Genomic DNA, 16,116 nt, shown 5'->3' with positions numbered 1-16,116 from the left:
CCATCTTTGAGCATTCTTTTTATACCTGTAACAAGGTCAAAGGTGGATAAATGCAAACCTAGATTCAGCAAGTGCTGTTTTAATATTTTCTCTTATTTGGAAGTGACCTAGGTAGTCACTGAATAGCTATCATTTTATTTAGTTTATTGAGACCAAGAGTGTATCTCTCAATAAGACTTGGAATACTTTTGCAGACATATATTTATGCTCTAAAACATAATTATAGTTTAATATTACATTTATTAACTCCTCTCAGTTATAACCAGTTTATTTTCTCATTTTAGTTAAAAACCTCCTAACTTTGGTGATTCTGAACACCTCATAGAAGAAAAGTTGTGTGTCTGTATGTTGCATGATATTTACTATTCATAGAACTGTCGTACAAGGTAGACAATATATGAGTCCATTTACAAACATACCTGCTGCCAAAACACACCACACACGAACCTATACTTGTATATGTAAGAATACAGACAGATGAAAATAAAGATCTTGTGTTTTTGCTTTAAAACTATAGTCATGAGCTGGGTGCAGAGGTACACACCTGTAATCCCATAACTTGGGAGGCTGAGGCAGGAAGACCACAAACTCAAAGTCAGCCTCAGCAATTTAGCAAGGCCCTAAGCAACTTAGCAACACCCTGTCTCAAAAAACAAAAAGAAAGGATTGGGGATGTGGCTCAATAGTTGTGTCCCTAGGTTTAATACCTAATACCAAAAACAGAAAAAAAACAAAAAACAAAAACCAAAAAACAAACTATGGTCATGAGGGTTGGGAATGCAACTCAGTTGTAGAGTGCTTGTCTAGCACGCATGAGGGCTGGGCTCATTAAAAACAAATTAGTCATGACAGAAGTACAAGAATCCAGTGATTTATAAAAATGGTGGGGATCCAGCAAAGAAAACAAAGGCCTCTGCATGTATGTTAAAAAAACAGAAAAAGCAATACATTCATATAAAACATGTAGGATTTTCAACTGGCAAAGGCCATTATCCAGATCAACAGGCATTTAGTAGTAAAGCTAAATAAAATAGCTAACAAGGGAACAGGGAAGGCTACTATTTATTAAGCACATCCTGTATGCCAAGGCCCTATACCAAGTGATTTCTGTAGCAATGCTTTGGAAAGATAGAACTATTGCCCCATTATGTAGGTAGGCCACAGGCTGTAGGTCACCCAGATGTCACACACTGTTGAACTAACTCAGGTCTGTGTGACTCTTGATCATCATGTGACAGGCCCTCGACCACCATCAGTTTCTCCTTTTGTCCCACCATCTTGAAATGATTATTGTAATATAATTTAAGGAGGAAATATCTGAAGCTCAAAGGTTACCCAGGAATTTGTAAAAACGTTTCAAATTTGAACAAATGAGAAATTGGGGACAAGTTACCCATTTTGACTTGAAATTATAGGGAGAGAACTCGGTAAGAGAGAACAAAGACTCTTTACATGGGGTTTGAAGAATGTTCATTTGGCAGGCTCCAGACATATGGAACCATTCAAGAAAGAAACATCATCTTGGGATGTCATTAAAGGTTTTTTTTTTCCTTGGGTTCTAAAAGTATATTTTCTTTAATGTACTTTGGATGATTTACTAAGGTTTTTTTTTTTCATATGGAAATTCACTGTGATGATTAACTAAAAATGTAATATCACCTATTAACAGGACCCCCAAATGGCAACCTCAATGAATGCCATTTTGACAATTCTTCAACTGCTGAAGGCCTTAGAAGCTTATAGGGGAGAAAGGCAATACTGTTTGCAGAGTGCGTTGGGCAATACGTGTATATTCCTGTGAAGGTGGGCACCAACCCACTGCAATTCCTATATAATGGAACACCTAGACATCACTTGTATAAACAGAATACTCATGATAAAACTCAACTACCTGGATTAAGAAATCAGACGCTCCATGATCTCAGACCACAGGCACCTAGACATCACCACTCACACAGGAATGAAAGCAATGGAAAACGTTCAAGAGATCATAAGAAGAAAGGCCTCCTATTCAAGGGCATGATTTCAAGATTCTTTTGCATCCCATGATTCTGGACCACTAAGAGCAGTTCCGGTATTTTGTATAATTTTGTATAAGTGAATATAAAAGTGAAAGGATATGTTGAGATAATTAGAGATATCTGTAGAGTTGTATTTTGTCAGAATTCTGAAACTGAACTTCTGAGTCCAAACAGAACAGAACAGACAGGGAAACCAAGATCCAGAGTTCTCAGATTCAACCACATTTCATTTACATCAACTTTTTGTCTTCAGAGAGGCTATTAATGGTAGTCTTGGCTATGTTACTGGAAATAATTCAAAGATGTATAATTCTACAGAGGAATGTAGCAGAGTAGATAATGTTATGTGTGAGTGTGCATTCACATATTCACAAACATGCCAGAACCGTCTACTCTAGGGGTAACACGGACCTCAGGTTGCTCTCCATCTTGGCCACTGAGCCGGGGGCAAGGCTGTGAATGTAGATGCCTGGAGGACTGTTTTCCAAAGCCAAGCAGCAGGCACCAATGCCTAATCCAACCCTTGGCTCTGTGAGAGGCAAAGTTCAAAGAAAACAAAAGCAAAAATTACACAGTAACCAGAGAAGAAGTTAACTGACTTGCAACTGCACTAACATACATTCAGAAGGTAAACATTTAGTTTTGGGTCAGAATCAGAATGTAAATCTTGCTTTACTTTTATCCGGTTGTCTACTCTGCTTAGTCTAGAGCTGGCTCAAATCTGTTTTTGGAAAGAGGCAGAGATCAGTAACATTTTTTGTTCTGGATATACAACCTTTTGGACTTTTATTGCCTCTCTTTAGCAATTCATCTCTTAGTTATTTAATTACTGATCATACTTCTATAGTAGATGGGAAAGAAAAGCAAACAAAGATGAAAGGCAGTAAGGTTTGGAGATAACCCATGACTTCTAGTTACTGGTGTTAACTGTATTCTTAACTATAATCTTTAATTCTTTAAAATTTTATATAAGCCCTAGACTTAAGCTACTCAGTGATTTTGTTCTAACGTGAGTCTCTGGCTCACAGTGATTCATCTGGGGAGAGCTCAGAGTTTGTGCTATGGGTAACTCCCCCTCACTTGTAAAATGACTAAAATCTCTACTTTTGATCCCACTGTCCACTTAGAGAACACCGTCCATGGGTAATAGCAAATGGTCCCAAAGGAACAATTCCAAGGAAACTTAGCAAAACTGAATGTAAGAACAGATTTCAAATTGTTATTCAAGAGAACCCAGTGGAAGGGAGGAATAGCTAGGATCACCTTTATTGAGAGTGACCTCCATGACAATTCTGTCCTTGGGCCCAGGGGCCTTCCGACCCAGGGACGAAGAGCTGCCTTCATCAGAGCCTCCCGCTGAGGTTCCCCCACTGGTGTTGAAGTTTGGGGAGCTTGATCTGCTCATGTGGGTGGGGGTTGAGCAGGGGGTGAGGCTGGGGCTCAGTAACTTGGTGCGTACTGTTAAGACAAACAATCCACTCCGGATTTGCTGCAAAAACAAGAAAGAAGGTGGGCTAAAACAATCAGACTGTCCTTATGGCAGAGGGTGAAAAACATGTCACCCAACCCACACCAGAAGGAAATAAAGGAAGAAGAAAGAGGACAAAGGAGATCAACAGGTATGCTGTTACCTTGAAGGTATGAATGGCTTCTTGAAACGTCAAGCCCTTTATTGGTATTCCGTTGACATCTAGAATTTCATCGCCTAGTGACATGGTATGAAAATCACATTAACATTAAGCTTTGATTTACTGGAATTTAAGTGCATGGTTAGTACTAGAATGGGATAGCATATGGTCCTTGATCTACTACTTTATAAAGTAACTTTTATTGTTATAGTTCACTCCCAGGCATGTCAGAAAATGGGACTATTAATGAAAATTCATATTCTTTAGTAATTTTGTATTCCAATCTTCAGTTAAAACATCAGCAAGAAGCAAAACGATCTTATTCTTTAGCCATTGTCAAGTATAATGAAATATCCTATGTTTAGAGATCAAATAGCAAATATCAAGTTCCAAGAGTTTCCTCACATGGTCATTGTTTAAAGACTTAAACCCACTGGCAATGAAGCATGTACACACACAACATTTAAGAAGCCACTCCTGTATTTGCTGAGAGACAAGCTCCCCAAGCCCAGAGAATCTTCATGGTGTATGGAAAACAGTTTCAATAATAGAGTCAAAAAACTTGCTGAAGGGACTGAGGAATAGCTCAGTTGGCACACTGCTTGGTTTGCATGCACAAGACCCTGGGTTCAATTCCTGGCACCACAAAAAAAACAAAAACAAACCAAAAAAAACCCTTGCTGAGATATTACTGAGAAATGGCAGCTCCCACTTTCAGAAACAGTGTAGACGTCTGGTCTTATTGATGCAGTTCCAGGTTCTCCATCATCAAGCTGGCAAACTACTGTAGGCTTCTGTCTCAGAGATAACTATAGGGTGACGTCAAATAACTGTAAGGTGATGTCCAACCATGAGGCACAGGCCTGCGCAAGCTCACTTGCCTCTCGGCTGCCTAAAGCTATCCCATCATCTCCAGCCCTAAGGAGAGAAGGGCAGGTCTCCAATCTTAAGGAGAGAAGGGCAGCCGTAGACAATGTGCATAGTGTCTGCTGGGAAGATACAAGACCCTGGCCATCCTTGTTGCTTTGTAAGAACTCATTTCTGGTTTGTACTCTTTTTTTTTTTTTAAACTTTATTTATCTATTTATTTATTTATTTAGTTGTAGATGGACGCAATGTCTTTATTTTATTTATTTATTTTTATGTGGTGCTGAGGATCGAGCCCAGTGCCTCATGCATGCTAGGTGGCCACATTACCACTGAGCCACAACCCCAGTCCTGGTTTGCACTCTTATGACATGGGCTGACGATGCCCCAGAGAGTAGAGATAAACTTTGTGTGGCAGTGCAGTAGGGAAGAGAGATTTGTACACCTAAGAGAGGTGCCAACCAGCCCAGGAACACATATTTCACCTCTCACAGCCAGCCAGTCCCAGGAGCACACTGTGCACAGAATTCAAGGAATTCTGTAGATGAGATACAAAATATGACAATATCCTGTGTGTTTGTTATGTGCCTTCTTTTAATGCAATTATGGGCACTGTGAAATAAGTAAAATAATCTGTTTATGAAAATCAAATGGCATGGGCTGGGCATGTGGCTCAGGGGTACAGAACTTCCCTAGCATGTGTGAGGCCCTGGGTTCAATACTCAGCACCACAAGGAATAAAAAAATCAACTGGCATAGCCAATTATTTACTTATGTTTTAGGGTTTTGTCCCTATGGGGAAATAATAGAAACATTAATATGATTGCTCTGCTCTTAAAATTTATACAAAAGTTTTTAAGAGGCACATCACTCAACAGGTTGAAAATCTGTTCCGATAACTTACATTTCTCATAAAGGAACATGTATGAAAAGAACAGTATTTAAGAAAATCAAATGCTATTAACCTTTCCTAACTATGAATATTTTTTCTCCATTTTGTTCCATTCTACCAGTCTTGAAAGATGTCTTTCAATCAAGTGAACACATGACAATTTTACATTGTTCTGAAACTAGATATAAACACCACCTGGGTGCTAACCTTTCCTGTAAGAGAGAGAAATAAATATTTTGTCCTGGGCGTACTAAGCCTGGCCACATCTTGTTGTTAGTATAAGCTTTATGGTTTCTCTACCTAAAAAAAGGAAGACTTTTATCACTTAAAAAAAAAAAAAAGTAAACCAGTAAAACATAGTAGTAGCTACATTTAGGGTCAAATGAACTGAACAGTCAGAGCATTTTTGAAGGTATCTAGAAATATTCTGATTTAATCATTTCATGAAAAATGAATAATGAGGGAGGGAAAAACCCTGATTCATACTTTGGTGAATATTACTTAAAATATGTTCAGTACTTGTTGTTAATATGCTTTATGAAAGTATATAGTCTTTCTTTTTTTTTAACTTTTTCCTCCTTATTTTGGATTAGCTTCCACCTATCAAAGATTCCACCCTTGACTTTCTCAGTGTGGCTTATTTCACTTAGCATGATAGTCTTCTGTTTCATCCATTTACCAGCAAATGCCATAAAGTCATTCTTTATGAATTCTCTGTCCATTCATCTGTTCCTACTGACTCTACAGCTTGGCTACTGGTGAATTATGCTGTGATAAAGTGGTTGCATCATTGCAGTATGCTGATTTTAAGTCTTTTGGACATACACTGCGGAGTGGGATAACTGGGTCAAACGGCTGTTCCTAGTTTTTGAGGAATCTCCACACTGCTTCCTAGAGTGGTTGCACTAGTTTGCAGTCCCACCAACAGTGTATGAGTGTACCCTTTTCACCAACATCCTAGGCAAAAAAAGGGTGCAGGGATTGAAGGGGAGGCATGACGGGTGGGATAGGGAAGAAAAGTGGAATGAATCGAATGTGACTTTCCTGTTTGTATATAAATATACCACAGTGTATCTCCCCACTGTGCACATCCACAAGACACTAATTAAGAAGAAAAAAACCTATGAGCCAATAGCAGAAAGATCAGTGGAGCAGAGGAAGAGAACAGGAAGAGGGAGGAAGGAGGGAAAGGGGAAGTACCAGGGACTGAATTAGAACAAATTAGATCTATGCTTTTATAATTATGTCAAAATGAATCCTAATGTTATATGTAACTAAAAAAGAACCAAAAAAAGAAAAAATAGTCCTAATCCAGATAAATATTTTATGGCAAGTATATAGATATGCAAACATGCATAGGAAGACTCTATCAAAAGCAGCTTATAGTATATCTGTACATATAGGGAATTTTGGTATATTCACATCTTGTTTTCTTAACCATGTTAGGTTCAAGAAGGAAGAATGAGTTAGAGTCTTGGGTAGTAAGGTGGGGAGGTAAATTGAACTTGGGATAGGAAAACTGGATTTGAATTTCGCTGCATCATTTACTAAGAATGGGACAAAGTTTCAGTCACTTAACATTCCCGAGTGTTAGTTTCCTTACTTGTATGATCACTCTAAAATGCCAACTTGATAGCCTGTAATGCAGTTGATGAAATAATTTAAATGTAAGGAAATGTTTAAAGCACTACAAAACATAAAATGCATTTAAAAATTTTGTTCTCAAGGTACAACTTGGCACCTCAATATTACTCTAACTTGCATTCAAAAGCACCGGGTTAGTATATTTTTGTGTGGTAAAATGGAGGTGTAGGGAGAACTGTAAAAGATGTTCATTTAGGAACCAAACTACATGGTGGTTGATTTCAACAGTAGCATAGTAAGTGGCTACTAGAGATCAGGTTCTCTCCTTTCACACTATCCCCGAGGTGAGAAAGGACCGGAAAACTCTCAGGAACAGTCTAGGCAAGGAACACAATCAGGACCAGATGGACAAAAGCACCAATACAAATTTCGAGCCACTTTTAATTCTCACAGCAACTCGTCAAGGCAGGTATTAATCCAAGTTTACCACTGGGAAAGTGAAGCTCAGGTTACACAGCTGTCCAAGATCACAAGGAGGAGGTACTGGGCTCAGCCCTAGTCTACAGGAAGGACTCCCACGCCCCTGACCTCAGCTGCCCAGCCATTCGCTCTACTTCCTGAAAGGGGCAAATTCTCATGGGATCAAAGCTCAGTGTCATGGAGGATCACCAAAAGGCATTCTCCTACCTTCTTTAAGTCTTCCATCCTCTGCTGCTGATCCATTTGGGAAAATGGTCTTAACAAAAATCCCCATCTGGCCTCGAATGCAGTCTCGACCTCCAGCAATGCTAAAGCCAAGGCCCTACATTCAAAGCAGATGGGAGTCAGGTCGACTTCACAGTACTGAATTAAAGACATCTCTCCTGCTGCAGTACCTAACCAAGGGCATCTCTCCTTCCTAGTATTTGACTGAGGTGTCCTTTCTAATTAGACTCAGAGTTATGCTAGTCAATTAGCTGTAAATTCAAGTTTGAATTTACAAATGCAGACTTGTCACTATGTCAAGTGACAAGTCTGCATTTGTAAATGTCACTTCTCATATCTGTTTGCATTACACTAGCTATGCATCATATTAAAGGGAGAAAATCATAGGTTGAATGTGCTAATATTTGACAATTTTCAACCTCCCAAAATGGCAATTTCATATGCATCAACTAGATAGCTCGAGAGTCGTTTCACACTGTGCTGGGTCATCCTTTATTCTTCTTTTGTTTCAGTATTTCCACTTGGTATAATATCAAAGTGGATTTTTTTTTGGGGGGTGGTGTACCAGGAACTGAACTCAGGGACACTTGATCACTGAGCCACACCCCCAGTCCCACTTTGTATTTTATTTAGAGACAGGATCTCATTGGGTTGCTTAGTGCCTTGCTTTTGCTGAGGCTGGCTTTGAACCTAAGATCCTCTTGCCTCAGCCTCCTGAGCAGCTGGGATTACAGGTGTGCCCCCACTGCGCCTGACTCAAAGTGGATATTTTGATAGTTATTTAATATTAAGTTGTTTATATAATTCCTTAATAATGGCAATGCCAAGAAATTTGCTCAAAAGGATACAGGGGGTATTCCCTGAAGCTACTGGTTCTGCATTTCTTTCAATGGAGGTAAAAATTAGGGGTCATGGGCTCAAATTCTCAAAAACAAACAAACAAAAATAATTGGGAGTCATTCATTCCACACTGGATTCTTCCCTAGCGGCTGGGCCCTGGTGACGCCTCCTAACACAAGCACAAAGAGGGTCTGACTGTCTCACACTCTGAGGTCCGTGGTAAACAAATCCAGAGAATCCACATGAAAGACATGTAGCCTATCCTTCTTTATACATGTTACTTTTAATTGCATATAAAAATAATAAAATTAAAATTAGCCATTTAAGAAATAGATGGGGACAGGAGTTGTGGCTCAGTGGTACAGCACTTGCCTGGCATGTGTGAGACCCTGGGTTTGATACTCAGCACCACATATAAATAAATAAAATAAAAAATCCGTTGACAACTAAAAAAATATTAAAAAAAAATCAAAAACAAAACAAAAAGAAATAGATGGTACCACCTGGAGGGCAAAACATACTGTGGAAAGAGCTCACCTTGCCTTTTTCTTTGTACAGGCCTATGATGGAGATAACAGATGGACGAATGAGTCTCCAAGGAGATTCCACGTGAGTGGTGCTTAGGGAGCGGGTAGACTTCTTCACAATGTGGTATTCCTAAAAGTCAGCACAGGACAAGACCCGAGATTATCTCATTTATCCTGCTGTGGGCTCTGGTATGCAAATGTACCACCGAAACTTTGAAAATCTCAGTTATCTGTTGTGTTGAACAGTCAGTTCCCTTGGGTGCATCCCTGGTTCAGTGGCTTAAAGAAATTTTCACCATAACAGACTGCCGCGTCTTCTTCATAAAGAATTGCTTGGAGCCCACAAGTACCTTGTATTGTTCTTTCCTTGGCCACATTCCACAGATTGCACTGCTGAATGAAGTTAGGAACCAGAAACCAAGAGGCCTCAAAGATACAGGATGACTGCCCCAGGCTCAGACCCTCCTCGGAAATCCCCACCTCCCAATCCCAAGCTCACAATCATGGTTAGAAAGTCTCTCGCCATTTTAATTTACTCATTCAAAAACTCAGTGAGCCCTTGTTTCTTATAAAATGCAAACCACAAACCCAGACAACTTATTCCACATAAAACATCCTGCTGAGAGACGGCAGCTGCTTCAGCTCTAATCCCTCACATTTGGAAAATAAGATATTTTCCCATAAGCCACACTTTCCCTTCCTGGCACACAGCAGCTCAAATCTCAATCCCTTTTTCATGTTCCTCACCCATGATATTCCCGTGTGTCAGCCAGGTGCACGATTTACAACATAAACAAGAGATTAAGCGACTCTGGCTAACACACGTCTGTATTCTAGCTCCTTGTTATTCTGCTTAAAATAATAAATGTCTTAAATGACCCAGATAGTCTAGCATAAGCCAAAAAAAATCATTTCATGTTTAATGAAAAAAGAGATATCATGAAATAGTTTTTATCCTTCCTTTGTGTATGCTACCCTCCAAGGTAGAAATGAGATGTCCCCAGTGATATTTTTGTGTTCCTGGCAGCTTAGAACAATTATACTGTGCAGTTTTACAAAATATCTGCCAGTAAAGTGGGTCTCCCAGACTTGGTCTCATTAAATAAATGATGTGGGCTTGGCACAGTTACTACCCTTTTACTGAAACCATTGCAGAGGTGGCCAGATACAGCCCAACCCTCAAATACAGAGCTTTGCGTGTGACCTAACCAGGGAATTCTTCCACTGAAGACCAATCTTTGGCACTACCTTATTCCAACTCCCTTGAGGAACCAGTGAGAACCAAAGCCTGCCCACTTCATGGGTCTCTCAGGGGTCCCCCTGCATTTTCAAGACCTGCATTGCCTAATATGGTCATCACTTGTCACCAGTGACTGTCTATTTTTAAATTAAGGTGGCTAAATTAAGGTAATTAAGTTAAGATTAAAAATGCACTCCTTGGTCTCATTAGCCACTTTTCATGTGCTCCGTAGACACATGGGGCTACCATCTTGGACAGAACAGATACAACCACTTCTAACTGTGCAGAAAGTTTTATTGGGTAACTCTACTCTAGGTAATACTTTTCAGTGGAGGGAGAGAACAAAATGAAAAGAAAGGTGAACCCTAGGGGCAAAAAATAAGAAAACAAGAGAAAGGATATTTGGAGAAGGAAAAAGTCTTCTTTAAAACTTTTTTTACTAGCATGAGTTTCCTGATTTCTGGAGATTTGATTAGAAATGGACATTTCTCAGACTATAAATCTGGTCAGGTTTCCTAGCAAGTCAGTTATGAAATCACCACCTTAGAGGTAGATCCGTGGCCCTGATGGCAGTAATCCTTGCTCGTCTTCCACACTAAACAGCCTGACCTGTTGCTCTCCTACCATTTCTGGTCTTTCCCTGTCTCTGTGGGTCCAGAGGGATCATTCTGAGCACGCCACAGACCTGTCTGTCTCCAGTTGTGGGTGTGGATGAGCTTTAACAGCTCCCATGCAGTTCTTTCTTGTTGCTCTTTCTCAGTGCCTTACTCTCCTTGAGCTACCTTTGGGTGGATTCAACACAAACCATCCTGATCAGTAACTGCCTCTGAAACATGAGCACTTTTTGTTTTCCTGGTTTAGGTAGAGAGCAACAGAAGCAAGAGATATACTTGACCCTGATATGTAACAGCCTGTATTCATGCACTTTTCTCTACAGAGACTCTGGCATAACACCTTGAACGAAATAATGAACCTCTTTGAGATTCAGTTGTCCCAGACGCAAAATGGTCATAACACACTAAAAGTAAGGATTCAATTCAGATCGCCTGATCCAAGACCTTAAGAGTACCACCTACAAGTCTCTAAGCACTTAGGGTGTCCTCGGTGCCACCCTCCTCCTCCTCCAGCTTTGCTTCATTGTAGGCCTGGGGATACAATGCTGATGGTCTCCACTAGTGTCCCCTGGCTGATGGTACCAGGACTCAAAGAACTCCACAAAGTCCCTAGATACTGAACCTGCCTCCAACTTAGACATGACACTGCCTACCCTTCTAGTGGGTTGGGGATACTGGATTGAGGAGGAGTCCGCACACAGGGTCATGGAGCCCAGTGCTCTGAGGGGAATAGGCTTGGAATCGTAACCAGCTACTTCACCCCTCTGGGCAGCTCTCCTGACGCTGGCTGTTTGAGTTGTCACCATAGAGTACGTAGGCCCCAGGCGTGGCGCAGGCGTGAGCAAACCCCCAACCCCACAGTTGTTATGCTGACACACGATGCTCCCATTAAATAAGCGATGGTGGTTCACCACAGACTGGGAGACGCCATTGTCTCCTGGCAGTTGAAAGCAACTCTTAGTTCCAAAATACACAGCAGGAGGGGGAACGAGATGCTGAGATGCAATGGAGGTTTCTTTTTTTCCCAACTCTTTTTACCTGTGAAGGTTCTTCCTTCCAGTCTCTCTGCGTGGACCTTGCTCTCTCTACTGTCTCTACGCTCTAGCCCCAGATGCTTGTGGCCTACACAGATGGGCGGTTCTTCTTACCACAGTAGACCACACTTAAGATAAGAACCGGAGACTGGAAACCCTCTTCCCACTCTAACCAAGCAACTGTGACTGTGACTGAGCAAGAGGCCCCATGGCCCAGGACTGACCTGCGCTGCTCCAGAGGAGTCCAGTAGCTGGGGTAGGGAGTGCTTCCGGCCATCTCTGGAGACCTCCAGCATCCTGGCCCGGGGGTCCCCGTTGCGCACCATCAGCTCATTATATTCTTCAACAGACTCTAGACGGTGGACACCCCCTTGGGAAACAGAGGGGGAAAGTATGGCTTGATAAGGGACGAGAAGAATCTTTACAGTATCAACAGGTATAAACTCATGGTGTTTACACCATACACATGGTTTCAGAAGGAGGGATGTCCAAGACACCCAAAGCACCAAGCCCACCAGGTCTCACCAAGTTCTGCAGAAACTTGTTATGTGTTAAGGACATTAATGCCAGGTTATGAAGAAACTGCCAGTATTTTAAGTGATCAGACTGGCTAAGAGGCAATGGATACACTTGATCCAAGTCAGATGTAGGTGTGGTGGGAAAGCACTATCACTTGATAGTGAGAAGGCCATTAGCAGATGTGTTTCTAGTGACAGAGTAGCACTGAGTGGTTGGTACAGTTCCATTGTGGGGCAGACACTTTTAAACCCATATATAGCATGACTTTTTAAATAAAAATTTTATTAACATATAAGACTTATAAATCCTAAGCAACAGTTCCATGAAATTTTACAAAGTGGATGTGCCATGACCAACACCCAGGTCAAGAACCAGAGTGTAAACAGAACCTCAGCAGTGCCTGTCATGCCACTGCCCATCCCTCACCCAACAGCGCCCATGATCCTGACTTTGAACATCATGGGCAATTTTGACCTGTTTCTGACTTTTATATAAATGAACGTGTACAATATGCACTTTCTGAGCCTGGCTTGTTGTTCCTCCCATTCATTTGTGAGATTTACTCGTGTTGTTTGTATGTCAGTAGCTTGTTTGTTCCTATTCTGTATAATATTTCATCACATAAACATACCACTATTTATTTACTTATTCTGTTGTTGATGGATATTTGGCTTGTCCCCAGTTTCAGGTCATCAAATGTTTTTTTGGTATGAGCCAGATAGTATATTTTTTAGGTTTTGTGGGCCATGAATTGTCTTTGTCATACACTATTTTCTTTAACAGTTCACTCAAAATGTAGATAGCATTTCTAGCTCTTGGCCATATAAATAGCAGCGGTGGGCAGTAGTTTGTGGATCCCTGATCTAGATAAACTGTTACTGAATATTCTCATATATGTCTCCTGCACAAGTCATTTCTGTTGGGTGACACCTAGGAGTGGCGGTGCTGGGTTTAGGCATCTTTTCAATTTTGCCAGAGTTACATCACCAGTGTGTATGAGTTCCAGCTTCTCCGTGTCCTCACTGTGTTTGACAGTCTTTGATGTCAGCCATTCTGGTGGGTACACAATGGTATCTCACTATGGGTTTTAAATTGCATTTCATAGGTGACCAATGAGATGGAGTTTCTTTTCATCTATTTATTGGCTGTTTTTCTTTTGTAAAGTGGCTGTGCAAGTCTTCTGCGCATTCTTCTATTGAATTTCTGTCATTTTCTTGTGGAGTCATAGTTTTTATTTAGTTTTAATATATCTTAGATCATGATTACTTTGCGGGATCTATGTATTATAAATATTGTCTCCATGTCTGTGATCAACCTGTTCACTGCCTTAATGGTATTTTTTGATGAGTAAGAACTCGTAATTTTAATTCAGGACAAGATGGTCATACATTACTTCATGACAGGTATATGTCCTGAGAAATATATTGTTAGGTAATTTTGTTGTGTGACTATCATAGAGTGTACCTACACAAATGAAGATGGCGACAAGGTCACAAGAATGATATAGTTTTATGGGATCATGGCCATATATGTGGGCCACTATACATAGAAATGTCACATAGTGCATGATGGTATATCATTTTTCACCTTCATGGTTAGAGCTTTAATGTCCTGTTTAAGAAATCAATGATCTTTATTAGTTCCCAATTTACATTGTATGTTGCTTCAAAATAAGATAATCCAAGGGTCTTTAATCTTAAATGATAGGTCAATTAAATATGAATACAACTATAATCCTATTGCAATGTTTGTATTATATACAATATACATGTATTCATGTATGTATTCATGTATGTATATGTATATGTATGGGTTTGGTTATACTAGACATATGGATAATTTAGAATATCAAGTTCTTTTGTGCTATATAATGACTCATTTGATGACCTAGAATTTCTATTTACCTAAACTTTCTCTGAAAGTTTTTTTTACGGACTAAAGCAAGGTAATTTGGTACTTTTAAAAAGAATGTATTGATGAGTTACTAATAGTGATAAAGAGTTAGAAAAGTGCTGATACAGTTATATTATAAAGGATACCACTAAAGCCTTGGCTTTTCAAAAGCTAAATACTAACTGTGAAGCAGGGTTTTTAAACATCTGAAATTCCTTTGCAACCAAGGAAAATTTTGCATTTGAAAAGATCACAAACCTAAGGGATTAACATAGATAAATTGAAAGCACCAATATTAAAGGGGAACCCTGCTGGTAAAAAGGAAGCATGGAGTAAGGAAAACTCAGGTGAAAATACCAGAAAAATTCTCCCTGAAATGACAGATGCTGTTGCTCTAGCCAGACGGGCCAAACCAGAGTAGAAATGGCTGGAACCTCTTTACAGATACTCTTTAATAGTTTATGAGTTAATAATTCATGACCTGATTAATCTCTCTTGGCATGCTTATTCATCTGAAAAAGATTTATTAAAAAAAAAAAAAAAATTCCCCTTGAGCTGACAGGAAGGCTCTCGCCACTAACAGGACAGAAACCACATTGTAGTGTCCACAGATAATACACTGACTATGGAGACGCCAGAGTGATTCATTTAAGAAAATATGAAATAAACATCCAGGTTTACAGGACAAACTAGGAGCTGATCACATGGAAATCTATATGCAAATAAGTCGTTAGGATGAATGGATTTCACAGGACAGAACAAGGCCCGGTTCCTTAAGCCTCTTCAACATGTCTCCAGATTCTAGTCTTATCTCCCACTACCCTGCTCTGTGAATTTGCTCTGTGCTGATGACTGTTGAAGGAAAGGATTTGTCCTCCTCCCCTCCTGTCTGGACTGGGACACAGAGATGTCACATGCAATTTTTCCCACCCTCGCCTGCACCCTTGCCTCCCGCCCTCAGATTCTGTTGCCTCTTTTCTCCTAATCCTTCTGCTGTCCTGCATCCTTATTGCTGTCAGATTACATTGGCTCTTTCAAATGGTTGAGGAGTAAAAACAGTTGCCAAAACTTCTCCAGTACATTTTTCCCCATTGTCCCTAAAATCTCTCATTTATTTTGTCCCGAGTCTAGACTACCGTATCCCCTTCTTCTGCTGAATCCTGCCTGAGTCCTGGCACTCCTTCATCTTGTGTCTTCTGACGTCTCCCTGCAGTGCCACACCTGGAGAGGTGTCTTGTCTTTGGCCCCTGGTGAGTGGCTGATCGTGTCCACTGCTGGGTGCAGGTGTGCCTGGTCTCCCCTGGGACCAGGAGTTCTTGGAAAGTCTCCTGTCTGAACCCTCACAAATGTTCCCTCTGAGAGGGAAACAGGCGAGAACAATTAGAATGAAATGATGAGAATGAACTTGGTATTAAAGATGACAACAGTAATAATGGTGGCAGCCACCACGAGGGAGGGCCATCGCTTCCACCCTCAGAATGACAGTGCCACAGGCAGACTCTCTACTCGTCTGCCATTGGGGCTTGGCACTTGGAAGGCTCCCACATTTACTGGCAGGATAAATGTATGTTATAATCCTCGTTTGACACAGGAAGAAACTGAGGCCTAGACAAGTCACTTGTCCCAGGTCACTTGTCCCACCAGAAGGGGTGTAGCTGGGAACTGAACGCAGCTCTGGTGGGCGTGTATAGGTACTTCTCCCTGTTCTGCATTCCCATGTCATGGCCATAGGGAGAGAGGGTGGCAGTCCTT

The 16,116-nt window shown here is 40.7% G+C and overlaps 1 protein-coding gene across 10 annotated transcripts in view; it reads right to left on the bottom strand.

Moving 5' to 3' along the window:
- Pdzd2 (PDZ domain containing 2) overlaps positions 1 to 16,116 on the bottom strand; it is a 362,396-nt gene that overhangs the window by 38,577 nt on the left and 307,703 nt on the right. For all 10 annotated transcript variants that reach the window (XM_047555256.1, XM_047555263.1, XM_047555261.1 and 7 more), the window contains 6 exons: positions 12,177 to 12,322; positions 9,075 to 9,194; positions 7,680 to 7,794; positions 3,653 to 3,726; positions 3,285 to 3,510; positions 2,433 to 2,550 (listed from right to left, as the gene is read on the bottom strand). In XM_047555256.1, the coding sequence (XP_047411212.1) occupies positions 2,433 to 2,550; positions 3,285 to 3,510; positions 3,653 to 3,726; positions 7,680 to 7,794; positions 9,075 to 9,194; positions 12,177 to 12,322 (799 nt within the window). The remainder of the gene's footprint in view (positions 1 to 2,432; positions 2,551 to 3,284; positions 3,511 to 3,652; positions 3,727 to 7,679; positions 7,795 to 9,074; positions 9,195 to 12,176; positions 12,323 to 16,116) is intronic.

This window comes from Sciurus carolinensis, chromosome 6 (genome assembly GCF_902686445.1).
Source record: "Sciurus carolinensis chromosome 6, mSciCar1.2, whole genome shotgun sequence".
Lineage (NCBI taxonomy): Eukaryota > Metazoa > Chordata > Mammalia > Rodentia > Sciuridae > Sciurus > Sciurus carolinensis.
Note: the sequence above shows the minus strand (reverse complement) of the source record. Positions and strands in the feature narration are given on the sequence as shown.